This window comes from Coregonus clupeaformis, chromosome 14 (assembly GCF_020615455.1).
Source record: "Coregonus clupeaformis isolate EN_2021a chromosome 14, ASM2061545v1, whole genome shotgun sequence".
In the NCBI taxonomy this organism is placed as follows: Eukaryota; Metazoa; Chordata; class Actinopteri; order Salmoniformes; family Salmonidae; genus Coregonus; species Coregonus clupeaformis.
Genome location: NC_059205.1, coordinates 41,666,089 through 41,690,747, shown reverse-complemented (window position 1 = coordinate 41,690,747; position 24,659 = coordinate 41,666,089). Strand labels below are relative to the sequence as shown.

At 43.6% G+C, this 24,659-nt stretch overlaps 1 protein-coding gene across 6 annotated transcripts in view; it reads left to right on the top strand.

The window, feature by feature from the left end:
• The window catches only part of LOC121580881 (disco-interacting protein 2 homolog C-like), a 227,888-nt gene that overhangs the window by 173,500 nt on the left and 29,729 nt on the right, over positions 1-24,659 (top strand). For all 6 annotated transcript variants that reach the window (XM_041896007.2, XM_041896005.2, XM_041896003.2 and 3 more), the window contains exons 11-18: positions 3,829-3,952; positions 12,100-12,209; positions 18,775-18,877; positions 19,264-19,328; positions 19,827-19,920; positions 20,146-20,265; positions 22,537-22,651; positions 23,600-23,739. In XM_041896007.2, the coding sequence (XP_041751941.2) occupies positions 3,829-3,952; positions 12,100-12,209; positions 18,775-18,877; positions 19,264-19,328; positions 19,827-19,920; positions 20,146-20,265; positions 22,537-22,651; positions 23,600-23,739 (871 nt within the window). The remainder of the gene's footprint in view (positions 1-3,828; positions 3,953-12,099; positions 12,210-18,774; positions 18,878-19,263; positions 19,329-19,826; positions 19,921-20,145; positions 20,266-22,536; positions 22,652-23,599; positions 23,740-24,659) is intronic.

Sequence of the window (24,659 nt, the reverse complement as noted above, 5' to 3'; positions counted from 1 at the left end):
TACAGTAGGCTGTCTGACAGTCATGTCGTCACATAGAGAAAAGAGCAGAGATACCGTAGCCTTGTAAACCTGGGCCCTTTGCAGTCAGGAGATCAGTCCAGTCCCTTCTCTAGTGAAGTTGGTAAAGTTGGAGGTCAGAGTGGAGAATAGCTGTTGGCCACGCAGTGTGTAGAACCAGAAGACTAGTGAACAGGTCTGTCTTGTAAAATAGATTTTATCTCAATGAGAATAAACCAATGTAAATAAAGGTTAAATAAAAATAGAGAAAATACTAAAGAGTGGAGGCTCCTGGAAGTTGGTGGTGTGTTCTTCTGTTATGATGCAGCTCACGTCCCAATGTGACTCAGTCTGCCTGCCTGCCCTGACCAGTTCTGGCTCTGTGGTTCAGTCAGAGGATCAAAGCATGTAATCCTGGCCTTAGGGAGGATGTCTGGGGGAGGTGGAGGTCTGGGGGAGGTGAGGGGCTGGAGGTCTGGGGGAGGTGGAGGTCTGGGGGAGGTGGGGGACTGGAGGTCTGGGGGAGGTGGAGGTCTGGGGGAGGTGGAGGTCTGGGGGAGGTGGATGACATCCAGAGAGATAGCAGTCAGTAGCTCATTGATGTGTCCTATGCTACAGGGGCAAACAGAGCACAGGTTCTGTCCTATATAAAGGGAATAGGGTGCCATTTGGAACGCAGCCACTCTCTCCAAAAGGGCCAATCAGACAGAGGCAGTGAGGCTGGAGCTGAAGTCTTTCCTGGTAACTGGAGGATGATCAACAGGGGGAAGTGATTTGGAAGTGTTTGGTTCTCTCTGGAGGAGGCTGCGTTCCAAATGGTCACCCTATTCCCTATGTAGTGCACTATTTTTGACCAGGTCCCACAGGAATGTGGTGCTATTTGGGACGCATACAGGTTTTAATTCATAGAGGAGGACTATGACTAAAGATATGTCACTGCTGTGTGCTGAGGGGGAGTAACTTGGCTTATTAACACAGTTGTGCGACAAGCGTCCTCTCCCAGGGGTGTACTTTTACATCAAAGCTTCCTCACGCTACAGAAACAGGAGAGAAAGGATCCTGCCCTATGGGCTGTTCTGGCTCAGACAAGGCTTACTTTACTTACAGTTGTCATAGTGTAATATCTCTGGAGGGGGCCGTAGAGAAACCAGACGGCCATGATGTCGCCACAGCATCTGGATCCAATAGGGATTATTAAACAATACTTTGTAGTTCCACTCTCTGTGGGAGAACATCACTGATATCATGCTCAGATTCGGTTGTCAGTGTTACGGCGGCAGGTATCCTAGTGGTTAAGAGCGCTGGGTCAGTAACTGAAAGGTCGCTAGTTCGAATCTCTGAGCCAACTAGGTAAGAAATCTGTCGATGTGCCATTGAGCAAGGCACTTAACCCTAATTGCTCCTGTAAGTTGCTCTGGATAAGAGTGTCTGCTAAATGACAAAAATGTCAAAGTAAATGTCTTCAAAACATTGTATTATGTTATGTTACAGTAATAATGGAAAATGTAGCAAGCAATTAATTTCAGTGATTTACAGGCACTGTATATACTGTGTACAAAACATTAAGACCTGCTCTTTCCATGACATAGACTGACCAGGTGAATCCATCTGAAAGATATAATCCCTTATTGATGTCACTTGTTAAATCCACTTAAATCATCGTAGATGAAGAGGAGGAGATGGGTTAAGGAAGGATTTTTAAGCCTTGAGACAATTGAGACATGGATTGTGTATGTGTGCCATTCAGAGGGTGAATGGGCAAGACAAAAGATTGAAGTGCCTTTCAACAAAGTATGATAGTAGGTGCCAGGCGCACCGGTTTGTGTCAAGAACTGCAACGCTGCTGGGTTTTTCACGCTCAACAGTTTCCCGTGTGTATTAAGAATGATCCAATCACCCAAAGGACATCCAGCCAACTTGACACAACTGTGGGAAGCAATGGACTCAACATGGGCCAGTATCCCTGTGGAACACTTTCAATACCTTTTTAGAGTCCATGCCCGACAAATTGAGGCTGTTCTGAGGGCATAAGGGAAGGGGAGGGGGGAAGGTGTTCTTAATGTTTTGTACACGCAGTGTATATGTAATGGCACCTTTGGTTGAACATTTTATAGGTCTATTTTTCTTGCTTTTACAGTATGTGGAGGTATCAGATATCTGAGTACTATACAGAGGTAGGAGCCTTACAGTACACCAAAGGCTCTGAATTGTACAAATCAGACGGATTATAGCCCCTTTGTGTGATCAAATGTTCTGAAATAAACTGCATAACGAAAAGGAAACGACCTTTAAAGCATTCACTTTAACAGGGTGTATGAACATTTGTCTCAATAAAACAGTTTGAATAATTCTATATATTAAAGTAACAGGAGAAATAGATGGATAATAGCGTCTGCTAAATAGCATATATTATAGATTATGCCTATAAGACCACACTGGCTCTCAAGTCTGCATGCAGCCAGGAGCTCACACATAGTAGTCCCACACACACACTCCCCTGTTGTTTGCCTGTTGTAAATTTATCTGTTTGCTCTCTCTTTTTCTCCCTTCATCGATTGCAATGTTCTCTCATCTGTTCAGACTGTGAGGGAACTCAAGTGAAGGAACATCACCAGTTGAGGAGTAACTAGCCCTTCACCCTTCCCTCACCCTTCACCTCCCCTCTCACCCCCTCCCCCCTCCCCCCTCCCCCTTCCCCGTAAACCCACTGTCTTGTTTTCCCCCTACCACCTCACCTCTCTGCCTTTTCCCCATCTTGCGTACTCTCACACATCACACATCCCTCCCCAGTTTCTCTCTCTGCTTTCTCGCTGCTGTCTTTTCCCATCTCCCTGTCTGTCTCCCTTCATCCCGGCTCAATTAGATATTCTGCTGACTCAGGTTCAGCTGATGCAGACAGGAAGACAGGCAGACAGGAAGACAAGCAGGCAGGAAGACAGACAGGCAGGAAGACAGGCAGGCAGGAAGACAGGCAGGCAAGCAGGGCTATGGGCCCAGTTTAAACAAAGAGATGGGGGCTGAGACAGAGCGAGGAGCTGAGACAGACAGGCTGTATACTGTAGTGTAGAATAGGAAACCCCCTAGCTGCAGAGCAGAACAGGCTGTGATGTCAGGGCTGCTTTCATTAGTGTTACTGTCTACTCCACATGAGCCAATGTGGGCTCTGTCAGAGAGAGAGAGAGAGCGAGAGAGAGGGGGGAGGGGGGTGACCACACTGTGTGTGTGAACAGTGGGATGATATCACTGTTTTTCTAAAGTAAATATAAACTCTTGAAGTTGTAAAACACCAGAGCAAAGACTGTGAATGTGTGTACAGAGAATATAAAATACACCTAATTAATGTACAATATGAATTACCAACTGTAGCTCAGTTGGTAGAGCATGGCGCTTGCAACGCCAGGGTTGTGGGTTCGATTCCCACGGGGGGCCAGTATGAAAAATGTGTGCACTCACTAACTGTAAGTCGCTCTGGATAAGAGTGTCTGCTAAATTACTAAAATGTAAAATGTAAAACAAAAGCAATGTTGACACAGTATATTGGACTGAGACCTTCCTCTTTTGACCATCTTTTCTCGCTCTCTCTCTGCTTGTCTCTCTCTCTCTGCTTGTCTCTCTCTCTGCTTGGCTCTCTCTCTGCTTGTCTCTCTCTCTCTGCTTGTCTCTCTCTCTCTGCTTGTCTCTCTCTCTCTGCTTGTCTCTCTCTCTCTGCTTGTCTCTCTCTCTCTGCTTGTCTCTCTCTCTCTGCTTGTCTCTCTCTCTCTGCTTGTCTCTCTCTCTGCTTGTCTCTCTCTCTGCTTGTCTCTCTGCTTGTCTCTTTTCTTCACTCTACAGGATGCAGGGAGCCAGCAGATAGGCTTTTTGCTGGGAAGCTGTGGGGTGACGGTTGCCTTGACGAGTGACGCCTGCCATAAAGGCCTTCCCAAGAGCCCCACAGGGGAGATCCCACAGTTCAAAGGTCAGCAACTGTGTCAAAGCATGTAGCGCACCACCGCATGATGTGCTCCTGTCATATGTGATGCTGTGTCAGATGGTTTTCATGAGATACTACATCCATAAAAACAGAATTCCAATATGGCTGTCTGGTCACCCATCACACTCATTGACTTGAATAAGGATACCCATGCTAGGAATTATATGTCAGAATGTCTACAGCAGCACAAGGTTATGTAGTACCAGGATGTATTGAAATGAAACACTGATATCAAACAGGTTTTTAGTTTGGTGATTGTATTGCTCCTTTCCAAAACAAATGGATAGACTTGGAATGGAGGGATAAGCAGGCAGAAGAGAAATGTGATTGAATAGGAGGGCAGGTTTGATTTAGTACACAGTAACTGCATATAGAATGGTTTAGTACACAGACTGCAAATAGAATGGTTTAGTACACAGTAACTGCATATAGAATGGTTTAGTACACAGACTGCATGTATAATGGTTTAGTACACAGACTGCAAATAGAATGGTTTAGTTCACAGACTGCATGTACAATGGTTTAGTACACAGACTGCAAATAGAATGGTTTAGTTCACAGACTGCATATAGAATGGTTTAGTACACAGACTGCATATAGAATGGTTTAGTACACAGACTGCATATAGAATGGTTTAGTTCACAGACTGCATGTAGAATGGTTTAGTTCACAGACTGCATATAGAATGGTTTAGTACACAGACTGCATATAGAATGGTTTAGTTCACAGACTGCATATAGAATGGTTTAGTACACAGACTGCTATAAGAATGGTTTAGTTCACAGACTGCATGTAGAATGGTTTAGTACACAGACTGCATATAGAATGGTTTAGTACACAGACTGCATATAGAATGGTTTAGTACACAGACTGCAAAGAGAATGGTTTAAAAATCAAATCAAATCAAATCAAATTTTATTGGTCACATGCGCCGAATACAACAGGTGCAGACATTGCAGTGAAATGCTTACTTACAGCCCTTAACCAACAGTGCATTTATTTTAAACAAAAAAAGTAAGAATAAAACAACAACAACAAAAAAGTGTTGAGAAAAAAAGAGCAGAAGTAAAATAAAGTGACAGTAGGGAGGCTATATATACAGTAAAATAAAGTGACAGTAGGGAGGCTATATATACAGGGGGGTACCGTTGCAGAGTCAATGTGCGGGGGGCACCGTAGGAGGTAGTTGAGGTAATATGTACATGTGGGTAGAGTTAAAGTGACTATGCATAAATACTTAACAGAGTAGCAGCAGCGTAAAAGGATGGGGTGGGGGGGCAGTGCAAATAGTCCGGGTAGCCATGATTAGCTGTTCAGGAGTCTTATGGCTTGGGGGTAGAAGCTGTTGAGAAGTCTTTTGGACCTAGACTTGGCACTCCGGTACCGCTTTGCCGTGCGGTAGCAGAGAGAACAGTCTATGACTAGGGTGGCTGGAGTCTTTGACAATTTTGAGGGCCTTCCTCTGACACCGCCTGGTATAGAGGTCCTGGATGGCAGGGAGCTTTGCCCCAGTGATGTACTGGGCCGTACGCACTACCCTCTGTAGTGCCTTGCGGTCAGAGGCCAAGCAGTTGCCATACCAGGCGGTGATGCAACCAGTCAGGATGCTCTCGATGGTGCAGCTGTAGAATTTTTTGAGGATCTGAGGACCCATGCCAAATATTTTTAGTCTCCTGAGGGGGGAATAGGCTTTGTCGTGCCCTCTTCACGACTGTCTTGGTGTGTTTGGACCATGATAGTTCGTTGGTGATGTGGACACCAAGGAACTTGAAGCTCTCAACCTGTTCCACTACAGCCCCGTCGATGAGAATGGGGGCGTGCTCAGTCCTCTTTTTTTTTCCTGTAGTCCACAATCATCTCCTTTGTCTTGGTCACGTTGAGGGAGAGGTTGTTGTCCTGGCACCACACGGCCAGATCTCTGACCTCCTCCCTATAGGCTGTCTCATCGTTGTCGGTGATCAGGCCTACCACTGTTGTGTCGTCGGCAAACTTAATGATGGTGTTGGAGTCGTGCCTGGCCATGCAGTCATGGGTGAACAGAGAGTACAGGAGGGGACTGAGCACGCACCCCTGAGGGGCCCCGTGTTGAGGATCAGTGTGGCAGATGTTGTTACCTACCCTTACCACCTGGGGGCGGCCCGTCAGGAAGTCCAGGATCCAGTTGCAGAGGGAGGTGTTTAGTCCCAGGATCCTTAGCTTAGTGATGAGCTTAGAGGGCACTATGGTGTTGAATGCTGAGCTGTAGTCAATGAATAGCATTCTCACGTAGGTGTTCCTCTTGTCCAGGTGGGAAAGGGCAGTGTGGAGTGCGATAGAGATTGCATCATCTGTGGATCTGTTGGGGCGGTATGCAAATTGGAGTGGGTCTAGGGTTTCTGGGATTATGCTGTTGATGTGAGCCATGACCAGTCTTTCAAAGCACTTCATGGCTACAGACGTCAGTGCTACGGGTCGGTAGTCATTTAGGCAGGTTATCTTAGAGTTCTTGGGCACGGGGACTATGGTGGTCTGCTTGAAACATGTTGGTATTACAGACTCAGTCAGGGACATGTTGAAAATGTCAGTGAAGACACTTGCCAGTTGGTCAGCACATGCTCGGAGTACACGTCCTGGTAATCCGTCTGGCCCTGCGGCCTTGTGAATGTTGACCTGCTTAAAAGTCTTACTCACATCGGCTACGGAGAGCGTGATCACATAGTCGTCCGGAACAGCTGGTGCTCTCATGCATGCTTCAGTGTTGCTTGCCTCGAAGCGAGCATAGAAGTGGTTTAGCTCGTCTGGTAGGCTTGTGTCACTGGGCAGCTCGCGGCTGTGCTTCCCTTTGTAGTCTGTAATAGTTTTCAAGCCCTGCCACATCCGACGAGCGTCAGAGCCAGTGTAGTATGATTCAATCTTAGACCTGTATTGACTCTTTGCCTGTTTGATGGTTCGTCGGAGGTCATAGCGGGATTTCTTATAAGCGTCCGGGTTAGAGGCCCGTTCCTTGAAAGCGGCAGCTCTACCCTTTAGCTCAGTGCGGATGTTTCCTGTAATCCATGGCTTCTGGTTGGGGTATGTACGTACGGTCACTGTGGGGACGACATCATCGATGCACTTATTGATGAAGCCAGTGACTGATGTGGTGTACTCCTCAATGCTGTCTGAAGAATCCCGGAACATGTTCCAGTCTGTGCTAGCAAAACAGTCCTGTAGCTTAGCATCTGCGTCATCTGACCACTTTTTTACTAACCGAATCACTGGTGCTTCCTGCTTCAGTTTTTGCTTATAAGCAGGAATCAGGAGGATAGAGTTATGGTCAGATTTGCCAAATGGAGGGCGAGGGAGAGCTTTGTATGCGTCTCTGTGTGTGGAGTAAAGGTGGTCTAGAGTTTTTTTCCCTCTGGTTGCACATTTAACATGCTGGTAGAAATTAGGTAGAACGGATTTAAGTTTCCCTGCATTAAAGTCCCCGGCTACTAGGAGCGCTGCATCTGGATGAGCGTTTTCCTGTTGATTAATGGCCTTGTACAACTCATTCAGTGCAATCTTAATGCCAGCATTGGTTTGTGGTGGTAAATAGACAGCTATGAAAAATATAGATGAAAACTCTCTTGGTAAATAGTGTGGTCTACAGCTTATCATAAGATACTCTACCTCAGGCGAGCAAAACCTCGAGACTTCCTTGGTATTTGATTTTGTGCACCAGCTGTTGTTTACAAATATACACAGACCGCCACCCTTGTCTTACCGGAGTCTGCCGTTCTGTCCTGTCGATGTAGCGTATAGCCCGCTAGCTGAATGTTATCATTGTTGTCGTTCAGCCACGACTCCGTGAAACATAAGATATTACAGTTTTTAATGTCCCGTTGGTAGGATAACCGTAATCTTAAATCGTCAATTTTATTCTCAAAAGATTGAACGTTGGCTAATAGGATTGATGGTTCACAGACTGCATATATAATGGTTTAGTTCACAGACTGCATATAGAATGGTTTAGTACACAGACTGCATATAGAATGGTTTAGTACACAGACTGCAAATAGAATGGTTTAGTACACAGTAACTGCATATAGAATGGCTTAGTACACAGACTGCATATAGAATGGTTTAGTACACAGACTGCAAATAGAATGGTTTAGTACACAGTAACTGCATATAGAATGGTTTAGTACACAGACTGCATGTATAATGGTTTAGTACACAGACTGCAAATAGAATGGTTTAGTTCACATACTGCATATAGAATGGTTTAGTACACAGACTGCTATAAGAATGGTTTAGTTCACAGACTGCATGTAGAATGGTTTAGTACACAGACTGCATATAGAATGGTTTAGTACACAGACTGCATATAGAATGGTTTAGTACACAGACTGCAAATAGAATGGTTTAGTACACAGTAACTGCATATAGAATGGCTTAGTACACAGACTGCATATAGAATGGTTTAGTACACAGACTGCAAATAGAATGGTTTAGTACACAGTAACTGCATATAGAATGGTTTAGTACACAGACTGCATGTATAATGGTTTAGTACACAGACTGCAAATAGAATGGTTTAGTTCACATACTGCATATAGAATGGTTTAGTACACAGACTGCTATAAGAATGGTTTAGTTCACAGACTGCATGTAGAATGGTTTAGTACACAGACTGCATATAGAATGGTTTAGTACACAGACTGCATATAGAATGGTTTAGTACACAGACTGCAAAGAGAATGGTTTAGTTCACAGACTGCATATAGAATGGTTTAGTTCACAGACTGCATATAGAATGGTTTAGTACACAGACTGCTATAAGAATGGTTTAGTTCACAGACCGCATGTAGAATGGTTTAGTACACAGACTGCATATAGAATGGTTTAGTACACATACTGCATATAGAATGGTTTAGTACACAGACTGCATATAGAATGGTTTAGTACACAGTAACTGCATATAGAATGGTTTAGTACACAGACTGCATATAGAATGGTTTAGTACACAGACTGCAAATAGAATGGTTTAGTTCACAGACTGCATATAGAATGGTTTAGTACACAGACTGCATATAGAATGGTTTAGTACACATACTGCATATAGAATGGTTTAGTACACAGACTGCATATAGAATGGTTTAGTACACAGACTGCATATAGAATGGTTTAGTACACAGACTGCATATAGAATGGCCCACTGTGTGGAGAACAGAGCAGTCAGCCAGAGGGGGATGAGAGAAAGAGAGATGAGGAAGGGAGAGAGATTGACAGGGGGAGAGCGAGAGATTGACAGAGGGAGGGAGGGAACGAGAGGGATGGATATAGGGTAGAGAGTGAGATGAGAAGGAAGGATGGGGGGAACAGAGAGAGAGAGATTGGGCTCAGTGTGATTAATACCTTGTGCATGCTCCTCAGTATTGGCTGTATAAATAGCGACATGATGCCAACCAGTGGATTTAAAGCTATTATTTTAGCATTGAGGACATGTGTCAGGGCTGAGTAGAGGGCTGGCTATGGAAACCCTACATACAATACTGGGACGAAGCCTGGGTCAGACCCAGGATGCGTCCCAAATAGCCCCCTATGGGCCCTGGTCAAAAGTAGTGCACTACATACATTTTTTTATTTTTTTATTTTACCTTTATTTAACTAGGCAAGTCAGTTAAGAACAAATTCTTATTTACAATGACGGCCTACACCGGCCAAACCCGGACGAGTTGTGATGCAGCCTGGAATCGAACCAGGGGTCTGTAGTTACGCCTCAAGCGCTGATATGCAGTGCCTTAGACCGCTGCGCCACTCGGGAGCCCTGCATAGGGACGCAGACCCAGCATCAATCGGGATGAGTGCTCATTGATCGCGTCAGGGTAATCACTAGACTAGCTGTCGCCAAGGATGGGACTAATAACAACTAACAACAAGATAACTAATGTAAAGCATACTGTGTCCATAATAAGTATATAGGTTATAGTTTGAGAGCTTTTGTGAAAGAGCACAGTTAGAAAGATATGGCATATAGAAGCAAACCGGATGGACATCATGAAAATGATCGGAGAGGTTGAGGGTAGAGGAAGTTAAGGAGTAAAAACAAACAAAATATAATTATTGTAAAATTGACTGTGTCCATAAAATGTACAGTGGGGAAAAAAAGTATTTAGTCAGCCACCAATTGTGCAAGTTCTCCCACTTAAAAAGATGAGTGAGGCCTGTAATTTCCATCATAGGTACACGTCAACTATGACAGACAAATTGAGGAAAAAAAATCCAGAAAATCACATTGTAGGATTTTTAATGAATTTATTTGCAAATTATGGTGGAAGATAAGTATTTGGTCACCTACAAACAAGCAAGATTTCTGGCTCTCACAGACCTGTAACTTCTTCTTTAAGAGGCTCCTCTGTCCTCCACTCGTTACCTGTATTAATGGCACCTGTTTGAACTTGTTATCAGTATAAAAGACACCTGTCCACAACCTCAAACAGTCACACTCCAAACTCCACTATGGCCAAGACCAAAGAGCTGTCAAAGGACACCAGAAACAAAATTGTAGACCTGCACCAGGCTGGGAAGACTGAATCTGCAATAGGTAAGCAGCTTGGTTTGAAGAAATCAACTGTGGGAGCAATTTTTAGGAAATGGAAGACATACAAGACCACTGATAATCTCCCTCAATCTGGGGCTCCACGCAAGATCTCACCCCGTGGGGTCAAAATGATCACAAGAACGGTGAGCAAAAATCCCAGAACCACACGGGGGGACCTAGTGAATGACCTGCAGAGAGCTGGGACCAAAGTAACAAAGCCTACCATCAGTAACACACTACGCCGCCAGGGACTCAAATCCTGCAGTGCCAGACGTGTCCCCCTGCTTAAGCCAGTACATGTCCAGGCCCGTCTGAAGTTTGCTAGAGTGCATTTGGATGATCCAGAAGAGGATTGGGAGAATGTCATATGGTCAGATGAAACCAAAATAGAACTTTTTGGTAAAAACTCAACTCGTCGTGTTTGGAGGACAAAGAATGCTGAGTTGCATCCAAAGAACACCATACCTACTGAGAAGCATGGGGGTGGAAACATCATGCTTTGGGGCTGTTTTTCTGCAAAGGGACCAGGACGACTGATCCGTGTAAAGGAAAGAATGAATGGGGCCATGTATCGTGAGATTGAAGATGAAACGTGGCTGGGTCTTTCAGCATGACAATGATCCCAAACACACCGCCCGGGCAACGAAGGAGTGGCTTCGTAAGAAGCATTTCAAGGTCCTGGAGTGGCCTAGCCAGTCTCCAGATCTCAACCCCATAGAAAATCTTTGGAGGGAGTTGAAAGTCTGTGTTGCCCAGCAACAGCCCCAAAACATCACTGCTCTAGAGGAGATCTGCATGGAGGAATGGGCCAAAATACCAGCAACAGTGTGTGAAAACCTTGTGAAGACTTACAGAAAACGTTTGACCTGTGTCATTGCCAACAAAGGGTATATAACAAAGTATTGAAAAACTTTTGTTATTGACCAAATACTTATTTTCCACCATCATTTGCAAATAAATTCATTAAAAATCCTACAATGTGATTTTCTGGATATTTTTTCTTCATTTTGTCTGTCATAGTTGACGTGTACCTATGATGAAAATTACAGGCCTCTCTCATCTTTTTAAGTGGGAGAACTTGCACAATTGGTGGCTGACTAAATACTTTTTTCCCCCACTGTATATAATATTTGCGAGAAAAAAAACATATGGGGGATTGGAAGTGATGCAGACAATTACATTGATGGAAGTTACAATCTATCTGCAATAATAAAGCTGATCTACCCCCTAAAAAAAAGAAGGAAAAAAAAGATACTGGGACGAAGCCTGGGTCAGACACAGGATACGTCCCAAATAGCTCCCTATGGGCCCTGGTCAAAAGTATTGCACTACATAGGGATGCAGACCCAGCATCAATCGGGATGAGTGCTCATTGATCGCGTCAGGGTAATCACTAGACTAGCTGTCGCCATTGGCATCGGCTAATGTGGATCCTAATAAATCAAATCAAAATCACATCACATTAAATGGCAGATTGTGACTGGCTCTCTAATGCCTTGATTACCTGTATGGTTGTCTTTTCTTTTCTCTTGGTCCTAATAACTCTCTTTGATCATTCCATCTGTCTGTCTGTCTGTCCATCCAGGCTGGCCAAAGCTGCTGTGGTTTGTGACTGAATCCAAACACTTATCCAAACCTCCCAGAGACTGGTTCCCCCTTATCAAGGACGCAAATAACGACACAGCCTATATCGAGGTAACACACAGATCTGTTACGTCTTTGACTGCTTGTGCCTTGTGCAACAACGTGAATGTTTTTCAAGATGTTCCAACCTTGTGCCAAGATAAAGTTAATCACCTCAATAATGTTGTTTTTGCTGTTTTTTTATGTCTGTTCTTCTCCCATTGATTTTGACTGCTATTCCCCTGGGTCTGTTTAACAAGTATCTCACTGTTGACAACACAGAGTGATTGGATTGACTGAAGTCTATATTGATTATATGAATCATTCATAATACGAAGAGAGGTGTTGCTGTTATTGGTTAACTACAGCTAGATAATTTCTTATATGCTTTGTTATGTGCACAGCTCTCATAGGGATTTCTAGGCTAACCGCAAACAGCACTTGTTTGGTATGATTGCCGATCAATATGCTTCATGGGGTTTGATTACCATTGTCTGTCTGGTGATTGGATATTCAGTTGCTGCTTCTGTATGGGAGACCAAATGTATTTCCCAAATGACACCCTTTCCCCTACATAGTGCACTACTTTTGACCTGGGCCCTGGTATGAAAAATGTATGCACTCACTAACTGTAAGTCACTCTGGATAAGAGCGTCTGCTAAATGACTGAACTGTAAAAGGTAGTGCACTATAAACGGAATAGGGTGCCATTTCGCAAGAAGTCCAAGACCAGTCGATCCAGTCAGATAATGTGATTTGTCTTAATTTACTTTGGCTCTTTTTACGCAGCCAGGTGGTCATTAAACCAGAGGCATAGATATTCTATGCTGATTGTGAAGTGAGTGAAAAGATCAGAATGAAATGGAGAGAAGAAGAAGATGTGGGAACGTCATTACAACAGGGGTTGTCTGCATCACAAATGGCACCTTATTCCCTATACCAGTGGGGGCTCGGCACTGCTGCCAAACACTGAGCTCACCTGTGTGAATTGTTTGTTTGTTTATAGTTATATCGCTCAATTTTGTTTTGTCTAAATCCAAGTGTGTCGCATGTTTGAAAGTGGATTGTACGTGGCATGTGTGATCTTCTTAATCCTAATCACTGTAATTTGCGGAAAAACGTTACAATCACTACCGGAGGTTGTATGGATTCAATGAGTAAGTCAACCACCGTCACCTACTCCTGTGAGTTTCTGCTCTCTTTCCGAGATAAAGCTCACACTCTCCAAAACAGCATTGCCTTGCCTGATGGTTGTTCTACAAAGCCAACAAGGGAAACTAAGAAGAAGCACGGCTCAAGATGTGGTGTTAGGAACAGACTACAGAGGCGGGGAAGCCGTCACCCGCTCCCAGTGATTACCCTATCAAATGTGCAGTCACTAAATAATAAACTGGATGATTTAGCGGCAAGGGCTAAATTTGAAGTGGACTTTAGGAGAAGTAATTGAATCTCTTTTACAGAAATGTTGCCAAGCAGGACAATACTGATGTGAACATTGATGGATACACTGTTATTAGAGCAGGTTGAGACAAAACAACATCACATAAATCAATAGGCGGGGGGCTATGTATCTTTGTAGATAATACTTGGGCAATGCAGTGTAATGTGATTGAACAAGTGTGCACTAGAGACTATGAGATTCTCGTTGTATCATTCAGGCCATTCTATCTACCACGCACATTTTTACAGATTACCATTATTCTGGTCTATGTGCCTCGACCTAACAATAAGGAAGCTGCTGACAGGATTACAGACTGTTTCAATGCTGTGCTTTCACGATCAGCTGACCAGCCAGTATTTGTGCTTGGGGATTTTTATACGCTCTCCCTCTCCGCGCACCTTCCAACTCTGCAACAGTATGTCACCTGTCCAACTCGCTCAACTCGCATCCTGGACCAGTGTTATGGCAACGTAGAGGACTCATACAAGGCAGTGTGCAGAGCACCCATCGGGAAATCAGACCATAACGTTATCCATCTCCTACCGAGATACAGGCAGCAGGTTAAATGCGAAAAACTTGTAGAGAAATCCATTCAAGTATGGACAGAGGAGAGTAGGGAGGAGCTCAAGGATTGCTTTGATGTCACAGACTGGGATGTGTTCTTTGACTCGGGATCCCCAAGAGTTGACAGACAGCATCACATCATACATCCAGTTCTGTGAGGATACTGTCATTACCACAAAAACTGTCAGAGTATTTATTTCCCAACAACAACCCCTGGGTGTCTAAGGACTTGAAAATGTGCCTCAATGAAAGGAAGTTTGCGTTCCTGAAAGGAGATACTGATGCTGTAAAGGAGAAAGAAAATTAATTCAGGTCAAACAAGTGGAAAGCTGAAAAGGACTTCAAGGATAAAGTGGAGCAGAGGTTCTGTACAGCCAATCCAAGTCAAGCATGGGAGGGACTTAATGCAATGGTGTGAAGAGAAAGGAAAAGAGAGAACAATAAAATGGCCGACTGTTCATCCTTTGTAAACGGCCTTAACTGTTTTCATGGAAGATTTGACACCGTCTTTTTTAAAGATGAATGTGAACAAATATGTGAGAGCATCCCCAAATCCTCTCCTGTCCAGATAACAGAGAACGAGGTGGCCTCATGCTTGTCACATATTAAGCCACACAAAGCACTGGGCCCAGACGGACTAGGGGGCAAAGTACTGAAGGTCTGCGCCGACCAGCTCAAGGGAGTCTTCACACGACTGTTTCAACTCCTGCTGAGCACCTGTACAGTGCCAAACTCCAGGAAGGGGTCGACCATTGTACCAGTGCCTAAGAAGTTAGGGGCCAAATCACCAAATGACTTTCGACCTGTGGCCCTCATGCCCCTTCTGGCCAAATGCATGTAAAGGGTTGTTAGTAAGCACCTTACCCTGTCCATAGCAGATCAACTGGACCAATTACAGTTTGCCTATAAGGCACAGAGGGGGACTGAGGATGCTACCCTGACCTTGGTGAACATGGTGACTAGTCACCTTCAACATGCAAAATCATATGTACACATTTCATTTATTTATTTTAGTTCAGCTTTCAATACAATGCAAATACACACACTGCTGAAACGACTACTGGACCTGAATGTCAACGGAGGCCTCGCAGGTTGGATCAAGGACCTTTTTATCTGACTGCCAACAGAGGGTCCTCAAGAATGGGGACCTCTGATGAACTGACCCTGAACACAGGGGTGCCCCAGGGATGTGTCCTTTCACTGTTGTTGTTCTCTATCTACACTAATGAGATGAAGATCCAAGGAAACAATGTGAGCCATTTCAAGTACGTGGATGACATGGCTCTGGTGGGACTTTTTTTTTAAGAGACTACGTCAGATGGGGACAACTATTTTAAACAGACCAACAACCTTCAAGAATGGTGCCGTTCAAGTGTCCTCCACATCACTGTGGAAAAGACAAAGGAGCTGATCATCAATGGCAACAACTTGCCAATGTCCCAACCACTCTCTCTGAACAACCAACCAGTGAAGGTGGTTGAGTGTTTCAAATACCTAGGGACACAAATTGATAAAAAACTGAGTTTTACAGAGAATGCAGACTATTTTCTTTTAAAGCAAGCCAGCGCCTGTTTTTAATCAGGGAATTGAAGGGGTTTGGGGTCAGCCAGGATGTTCTGGAGAGGGTTTACAGCAGCTTGGTGGAGAGCATCCTCACGTTCAATATGACAGTCTGGTATGGTAATCTGAGCGTGAGGAGCAAAAGCAAACTGATCAGAATAGCAAAGTAATTGGTCGACCACAGGCACATTTGAGCAGTCTGTTCCACAAGGCAACCAAAAAGAAGGCACTGGCTGTCATTGGCAACCCTCCCACCCGCTTCACCCTCAGTTCGAGAGGCTTACCCCTGGCCGGCGATTCAGAATGCCCACGGTGTTCAAACATTAATTTGTTCCTTGTGCTGTTGGACTACTAAATGCAAAGTAAATTATATCAGTATATGTACTTATCTATCCAGTGCAGTTGGGACAGCGGTCAGTTGTGAGTGAATGTATCAATGTCCTCTATGTTTTTAGTGTATGCAACATGACTGGTTTAAATGTGTATGATGTGAAAATGTATGTGTATGTGATCCTTTTAATGAAAGAAACATTTCCATCCTGGATGGACAATCAAGTTTTATTCTATTCTATTCTATAGTGCACTACATATGACCAGAGCCCTGGTCAAAAGTAGTGCACTTTTATAGGGAATAGGGTGCCATTTGGGATGGGTCCATTGTTTGTTCCAGTCTAGACAGAATCCAAAATTGTGGTAATAAGTAGTGACCAGTTTGATACTTTTGGCTTACTCAAGGTACTTTCCTTCTCAGTCCCCACATTTTTCTAGTCCTCTCCTTATTCAAACGGACATTTACTAGAAATGTTTTCAGCAATGGCTTACAAGAAATTGCCTTGTCAATTCTACAAAGGAAAATATCTCCAGAAATATTTTGTTCTGGACTTAATCTTTTAGAAAAATGGTTGTTTTCGTAGTCATGCATCACTAGACATATGTAAGGCTGAGCAGAGATCTGGATATGCTATGCATCACTCTTCTCAATGTAATACTACCTCAGAGAGTCTGTAAGATATAGAGCATGATAGTCTGTTTTAATGGCTTAGCCTAATGACTTACTAACTTTAAAGAGCGATTGCCCCTAAAAAGCAACTCCTCGTTTTGAAAATGGCCTATATGACATCGATATGAGGCAGAAACATTTATTCTAGTGTCAAAATCGACTACAAAGTGTAAATAGGATAATTTTGGTCATAAAGTCAGTCTCATCCAAAGCAGATTTGCGAGATGATAGGGGGAACAATTATGTTACGGAATGAAGGGTACCATAACGGTTTTCCTTGGGTTGGGTTTATTTTAATCCTGCCCACAGCTGGCAGCATACAAGTAATCTTAAATTCGGAGCGCAGCTGCACGCTACCTGATCGTAATGCCCATGGTCAAATTGGTTTGACATACGATATCCCTATGGGGCTAGTTAGGGACCAATGCACAAAGGTCAATAGCTAAAAATGTAAATTACTTAAAAACCTCAAACCAACTATAAATTGTAGAAATTCATATACAAATATTGAATGCATTTAATCTAAACTAAAAGATATGCAACATGAAAATATTGTCCCATTTACATTGTGTAATTTATTAACGGTCCGTAACTATCCCCAGAGATAGGCTATCCAAAGTCAAACCAACTTTGTCACAGTTGCACACCAGCAGGCTGAAGCTAATTGGCAAAATAATTTGGCTAACTCTTCTCACCTGCGAACATACACGAGACACCCACATCAAACCACACCCCGAAACCAACTCACGTTTTAATTCAGTCATGGCTGCTAGCATTTCTTAATGAACCAAATCTAAAACGAGGCAATATCAGGAAGTGTAATCGACCTTTTAATATTTTTGTTCCACCTCCCTGTCTGTTAGTGCAGATAGAAAATCAATGGTATAATCCATCTAAATGTCGAGTGCTGTTCTCCCATTAGTTAGGTTGAGATAAAATATACAGTGAATAATGAATGTTGCTACTATTCATTCCTGAGTGTCAGGGTGCGTCCCAAATGGCCCCCTATTCCCTATATAGCAGGGCTGTTCGATGTTGGTCATGGAGGAACAAAACACTTCTAGTTTTCATCTTCAACTTCTAATCAGGGACTGATTCAAACAAGGGACACCAGGTGGGACACCAGGTGAGTGCAATTAACTACCAGGTACAAACAAAAACCAGAAATGTTTTGGCCCTCCAGGACCAGATTTGAACAGCCCTGCTATATACTGTAGTGTATTACTTTTGACCAGGGTTCATAGGGCTCTGGTCAATAGTAGTGCACTATGTAGGGAAAAAGATGCATTTTGGGAGGTACCATCAGACAGATTGAATGCTGTCTCTGTCTCTCTGTGTGTCTCTCTGTCTGTCTCTCTGTGTGCTCAGTCAGGCAGTAGTCAGTATAGTGTTCATATTGTGTTATCTTCTCCCATTGATGGAAGCTAGCTCTGGTCTTTTCATCAGACTGACTGGAGGAGGCCTAGCCTAGACAGCACCATGGCTTTATTAGAGTAAAGACTGTCATTCCCGTCCTCAGATCTAGTACTGTGTGTGTCTACTAGGACTGGGATGGTCTGGTCTGAGAGACAGGATGTTACTGCCTGATTGTTAAAGGCAGAATATGAGTTTCACAACATGGCAATAGCACTACCCTACCCCAGGATGTGTATAAAAAGGAGGCAGAACAAATGAATAAGAACATTATGTGCTAAGAGGCATTATGGATATTCTCAATACTAGCGACTGATAATTAATCAGATGTTTATCAGTAGTGTGGCTTTACAAGCAGTGTTTGAAATGAACCATGGTTTGTCGGTACTGTAATAAGCAGGTGGTGTCTAACAACATTATTGTACAGTAGGTAGGTGAAATAATGGGCAATACAGTGTATGTGTAATGATGGTCTGTGTTGCTGCTTTGTGACTGTGATGCACAGCATCCTGATCCTGCTATCTCTCTTTCTCTCTCTCGCTCGCTCTGTCTCTGTCTCTCGCTCTCTGTGTCTGTCCCTCTCTCGCTCTCTCTCTCTCACTCCCCCCCCCTCCCCGGTCTGTCTCTCTCTCCTCACCTCTTCCCTCTCTCCCCTGCAGTATAAGACGTGTAAGGACGGCAGTGTGCTGGGAGTGACGGTGATGAGGATAGCTTTGCTGACTCACTGTCAGGCCATCACCCAATCCTGTGGATACACAGAAGGTGGGACTCTGCAGCCCTCTCCTATAAGCCATTTTACAGAAGTCATAGCACTAAGACTCTGCTATAGGAGACATAGAACATGCATTAGAGAGATCATTTTTCATTACAATTGGATTCTCTTTCTCCTTTTATATCTCTCCATCTTTCACTTGTCTGGGTGTTGTGCTTATCACAGTCATTGTGACTAAACCCAATCTCTCACAGTAATGATCATGCATTGTGTACATAGAATCTAACATGCCATGTATCATGGTTATTGTTTGAGATGCCTGTGTTGTTGGATTAAACTCTTCTGTTCTCTGTTATGTCTCCTCTCTCTCTCTCTCTCTCTCTCTGTCTCTGTCTCTGTCTCTCTGTCTCTGTGTGTGTGTGTCTCTCCCCTGCAGCTGAGACCATTGTGAATGTATTAGACTTTAAGAAGGACGTGGGGCTGTGGCATGGCATTCTCACGGTGAGGACCTTCCAGCTGGGCTTTGATACACACACACGTCTGCACAGGGCTCCGAGGGCTCGTTAAAGATCATTATATTCTTACTATGTTTTCATTGAGCACCATCTTGAAATGGGAATTATATTATCAGAGTGGCTTTTTACCACTGTTGCTAAATTTGTTCTCCCAAATCCAATTATAACGAACAGTGAATATATTCTAATGTGTAGCCAGAGGGACTTTAGTTAGAGCAATACAGTCTGCTTCCCAAATGGCATCCTATTACCTATATATTGCATGACTTTTTACAAGGGCCCATAGGGCTGTAATGTACTATAAAGGGGAAAGGGTGCCATTTGGGATGCATAGTGCATACACTAATTCATCAGTGTTTTAACCAACGAGATCTCATATCAGCTTTTCTAATTAGCCTAGGAAAATCCTGAAAATTACCAGTCTTGATTGAGTCTTGACTTACATGTAATGACGGCTCTGATTAATGTGTCCCTCCTGTTGCAGAGTGTGATGAACATGATGCATGTTATCAGTATACCCTACTCACTGATGAAGGTCAACCCACTGTCCTGGATCCAGAAAGTGTGCCAATACAAAGGTCTGGATTCACCACCTCGCCATTCAGTTGAAACTGTTACTTCACTGTTAGCATTTTGACCAATATCACTTTTGACGTTACTCCAATGTTATCTTCTGAATGTTATTGGGCTGTTATAATAACCTATAATACTGAACTTGCATTTTGACCACACTGATTGACTTTTTATTTTATTTTTTATGTGAACTGTCCTTAATCCTTCCCATGGTGTGATCCATCCCACAGCAAAGGTGGCGTGTGTAAAGTCCAGGGACATGCACTGGGCCTTGGTGGCCCACAAGGACCAGAGGGACATTAACCTGAGCTCACTACGCATGCTGGTGGTGGCCGATGGATCCAACCCCTGTAAGACCACACTACTGTATCCTCTGTCTCTCTCTCTCTCTCTGTCTCTCTCTCTCTCTCTCTCTGTCTCTCTCTGTCTCTCTCTCTCTCTCCCTCTCTCTGTCTCTCTCTGTCTCTCTCTGTCTCTCTCCCTCTCTCTCTCTCTCTCTGTCTCTCTCTCTCTCTCTCTCTCTCTCTCTCTCTCTCTGTCTCTCTCTGTCTCTCTCTCTCTCTCTCTCTCTCTCTCTCTCTGTCTCTCTCTCTCTCTCTCTCTCTCTCTCTCTCTCTCTCTGTCTCTCTCTGTCTCTCTCTCTCTCTCTCTCTCTCTCTCTCTCTCTCTCGTCTCTCTCTCTCTCTCTCTCTCTCTCTCTCTCTCTCTCTCTGACTCTCTCTGACTCTCTCTGTCTCTCTCTCTCTGTCTCTCTCTCGGTCTCTCTCTGTCTTTCTCTCTCTCTCTCTCTCTCTCTCTCTCTGTCTCTCTCTCTGTCTCTCTCTCTCTCTCTCTGTCTCTCTCTCGCTCTCTCAATTCAATTCAATTTCAATTTTCAATTTAAGGGCTTTATTGGCATGGGAAACATATGTTAACATTGCCAAAGCAAGTGAAGTAGATAGTAAACAAAAGTGAAATAAACAATAAATATTAACAGTAAACATTACACTCAGAAGTTCCAAAAGAATAAAGACATTTCAAATGTCATATTACGTATATATACAGTGTTGTAACAATGTACAAATAGTTAAAGTACAAATGGGAAAATAAATAAACATAAATATGGGTTGTATTTACAATGGTGTTTGTTCTTCACTGGTTGCCCTTTTCTTGTGGCAACAGGTAACAAATATTGCTGCTGTGATGGCACACTGTGGTTTTTCACCCAGTAGATAAGGGAGTTTATAAAAATTGGGTTTGTTTTCAAATTCTTTGTGGATCTCTGTAATCTGAGGGAAATATGTGTCTCTAATATGGTCATACATTTGGCAGGAGGTTAGGAAGTGCAGCTCAGTTTCCACCTCATTTTGTCTCTCTCTCTCTATCTCTTTCTCTCTCTCTCTCTCTCTCTCTCTCTCTCTCTCTCTCTCTCTCCTCTGTCTGTCTTTCTGCCTCTCTCTATCTCTGTCTTTCTCTGTCTCTCTCTGTCTGTCTGCCTCTCTCTCTCTCTGTCTGCCTCTCTCTCTCTCTCTCTCTCTCTGTCTGCCTCTCTCTCTCTCTCTCTCTCTGTCTGCCTCTCTCTCTCTCTCTCTCTCTCTCTCTCTCTCTCTGTCTGCCTCTCTCTCTCTCTCTGTCTGCCTCTCGCTCTCTAAAAATGAATTATAGAAATTGATCAGATGTGGTAAAATATTGTGTAAAACTATAGAACTGTAACTCTGTTCTGTGGCAGTCCATGTTCATGATGCAGGTCTCATAGAATGTCCCTTTGTCATCTAGGCTAGGTAGTCTTCAATAATGTATACACTAACTGTAAGTCGCTCTGGATAAGAGCGTCTGCTAAATGACGTAAATGTAAATGTAAATGTCTTATACTTTAGTCTTGATTCCGACTAGAGGGACTTGTAATGAAGTATAGTGTGACTGATATATAATTGACCAAGCAGCTGCCATGGAACAATTACAGTAATCTACCACTGGTGCTGTAAAAACACACACGTACCACTGCTACATTCATATAGCTAAAGGTACCTATGGGGAGGGTAAGGGTTGAGGAATGCTGTTCTTTTCCAATGCTAGCCTTTTAAATGTGAATCCAAAGAATATAATTGAAAGGAACAAATGAGTAAGAATGGTTTAGAGGCAGTGAGATCTGGTAACGGAAGGCAGTGAAATTCGATAACGTCATTTGATAATGAACAGTATGTGTGCTCAGCAGCTGAGCTCAGCCTGACAGGGTTATGGTGGCACTGTCAAGCAGTGCAAGCATGGAGCAAATCAACTGTGCCACAGCAATTAACCTGCAATTAACCTGCTGTAACAGTTATCCACATAATCAAACAATGCTGACATGTTAGATTGGTATAATGTATTGGATTGGAGTTTTCCTCTCCTCACACAGGAGTAAAATCTATTGCTTCCAACCCACTCTAAAACCGCACAACTTAAATTTGAATGAGCTAGTCTGTCAACAAGTCAGCCTGTAGTAGCAGGATTAGGATATCTGTTTGTTCTTCAACATTGACTCTTAACATAAGGTATCTTTCTCTATCCCACCCCCTCTCTCTTTGTCTCTCCCCCCCCTCTCTTTGTATCTCTCTCACCCCCCCTCTCTCTCTTTCTCTGTCCCTCTTCCGCTCTCTCAGGGTCCATCTCGTCGTGTGATGCGTTCCTCAATGTTTTCCAGAGTAAGGGGCTGAAGCCCGAGGTTATCTGTCCTTGTGCCAGCTCTCCAGAGGCCCTCACTGTAGCCATCAGGAGGTACACATACATACATAACACACACACACACACACACACACACACACACACACGCTCGTTGGCATTAACTTATATATTCTTATGCTCTTAAAACAAAACTCTTATGTTTACTGTCCTGTGGTTTTTCAAGGTTAGTGTTTTCTTATCCATCTGTTACATAGTGTAGCTCAACTTCAAATAGCCACTGCTTACACAAATGAGGGCAAGTTTAATTAACTTCTTCCTGTAATTTGAGATTTCACTCCCTGCTCTTGATTATGACACTGTAAAAAGCTCACTGTGTGCACCACATGCATCTTGCCATTACGGGTACTGTGGCAATTACATGATTTTATTTCCAGCAAACACAGCTTCAAACTCACAAATCTAATAAATGGCATGCCAATAAAACATATGGCTGTTTCTCCTCTGTTGCCCACACACACACACTGACACACACACACAGACACACACAGTAACTAATGAAATCACCCCCATTATGGCTTTGTGCTGGTTTTTTATGGCCCTCCATTGTCCCATTGGCGTCGAGCTCCTGCATCTGCTTAGGGAACAGCCCCAGCTCTAGCCCTCTAATTGGCTGTTGTTTGAATGGGATGCAGGTTTTGATTGGTGGATGTGTATTTTTGGGCTTGTTGATAGCGGCACTACACTGTGGTTGACCCTGGTTCTGACCCCAACCTCTGTGTATAGGGTCCTTCTAGATTAATTCAATCACTTTTTGACCACACCCCTTTTCTGACCACTTCTAGCATGGGTAAACATTTATGGAAGGTTTCGTTTAAATAAAAAAGGGTGCGGTCAAAAAGTGATTGAATTCATATAGAACGACCATGTAGGTATGTACTGAATACGAATGTGTATGTCTACCAGGGTCAATGGGATATGCAAAACACACATTTCTGTTGCTCATTAAGTAAATGGACAATAAAGTAATCTTCTTCTTAATAGGCCGACAGACGACAGTAACCAGCCCCCGGGGAGAGGAGTGCTGTCCATGCAAGGTCTGAGTCACGGGGTCATCAGGGTGGACTCTGAGGAGAAGCTGTCTGTTCTCACCCTGCAGGACGTGGGCACCGCCATGCCAGGAGGTTAGCAAGGGCAGAAACACACTAAGGTTGCAAATTCCCAAAATTCCTAGGTTTCCAGAAATCCTGGTTGAAAGATTCTCGGTATCAGAATGGAATAAGAAAGAAATCCGGTAACCTGCAACCGGTATTTCTGGGAATTTCTGGAAAGTTATTGGAGATTATGCAACCCTTCTGCCTTATACCCCTAACACAGCTTTATGCCCCTGCCTTATGCCCCTAACACAGCTTTATGTCTGCCTTATGCCCCTAACACAGCTTTATGACCCTGCCTTATGCCCCTAACACAGCTTTATGTCTGCCTTATGCCCCTAACACAGCTTTATGTCTGCCTTATGCCCGTAACACAGCTTTATGCCCCTGCCTTATGCCCCTAACAAGGACGGACAACAGAATGTGCGTAGATGCATTGAATTTACCAGACACAAACACACACAATAACCTAATGTATGCCTGAGGTACAGCAGAAGTTCTCCTTTATCCTGATAATGAGTTTCCATCTAATGGAATCTTGTTTTCCATACAAAAATCCTGGCATTACTCACAGACGCCTCATAACTGACTGGCAAGACCACGTATAAAGAAGATATATTGACCCATACATAATAAAAAATATAATAAAGCTTCATCTGAGCTTTCCACAGCGAAGAGCAGCCTACTTTTCTAGGAGTGTTTTATTGTGATCTGACTTAGTGGGAGGGATGGAGACAGAGGGTGATTCCCAAATGGCACCCTATTCCCTACATAGTGCACTACTTTTGACCAGAGCACTATGGGCTGTATATAAGGGTGTTATTTGGGGGCGCAGCCAGACAACGGTAGAAGCGGGGTCTGTGTAGTGGTTTCTAGAGACCAGAGGGCCCCAACTTCCCCTGCATGTGGTGCCCAGATGAGTGTCTGACTGCTCTGATAGTAGTCTATAT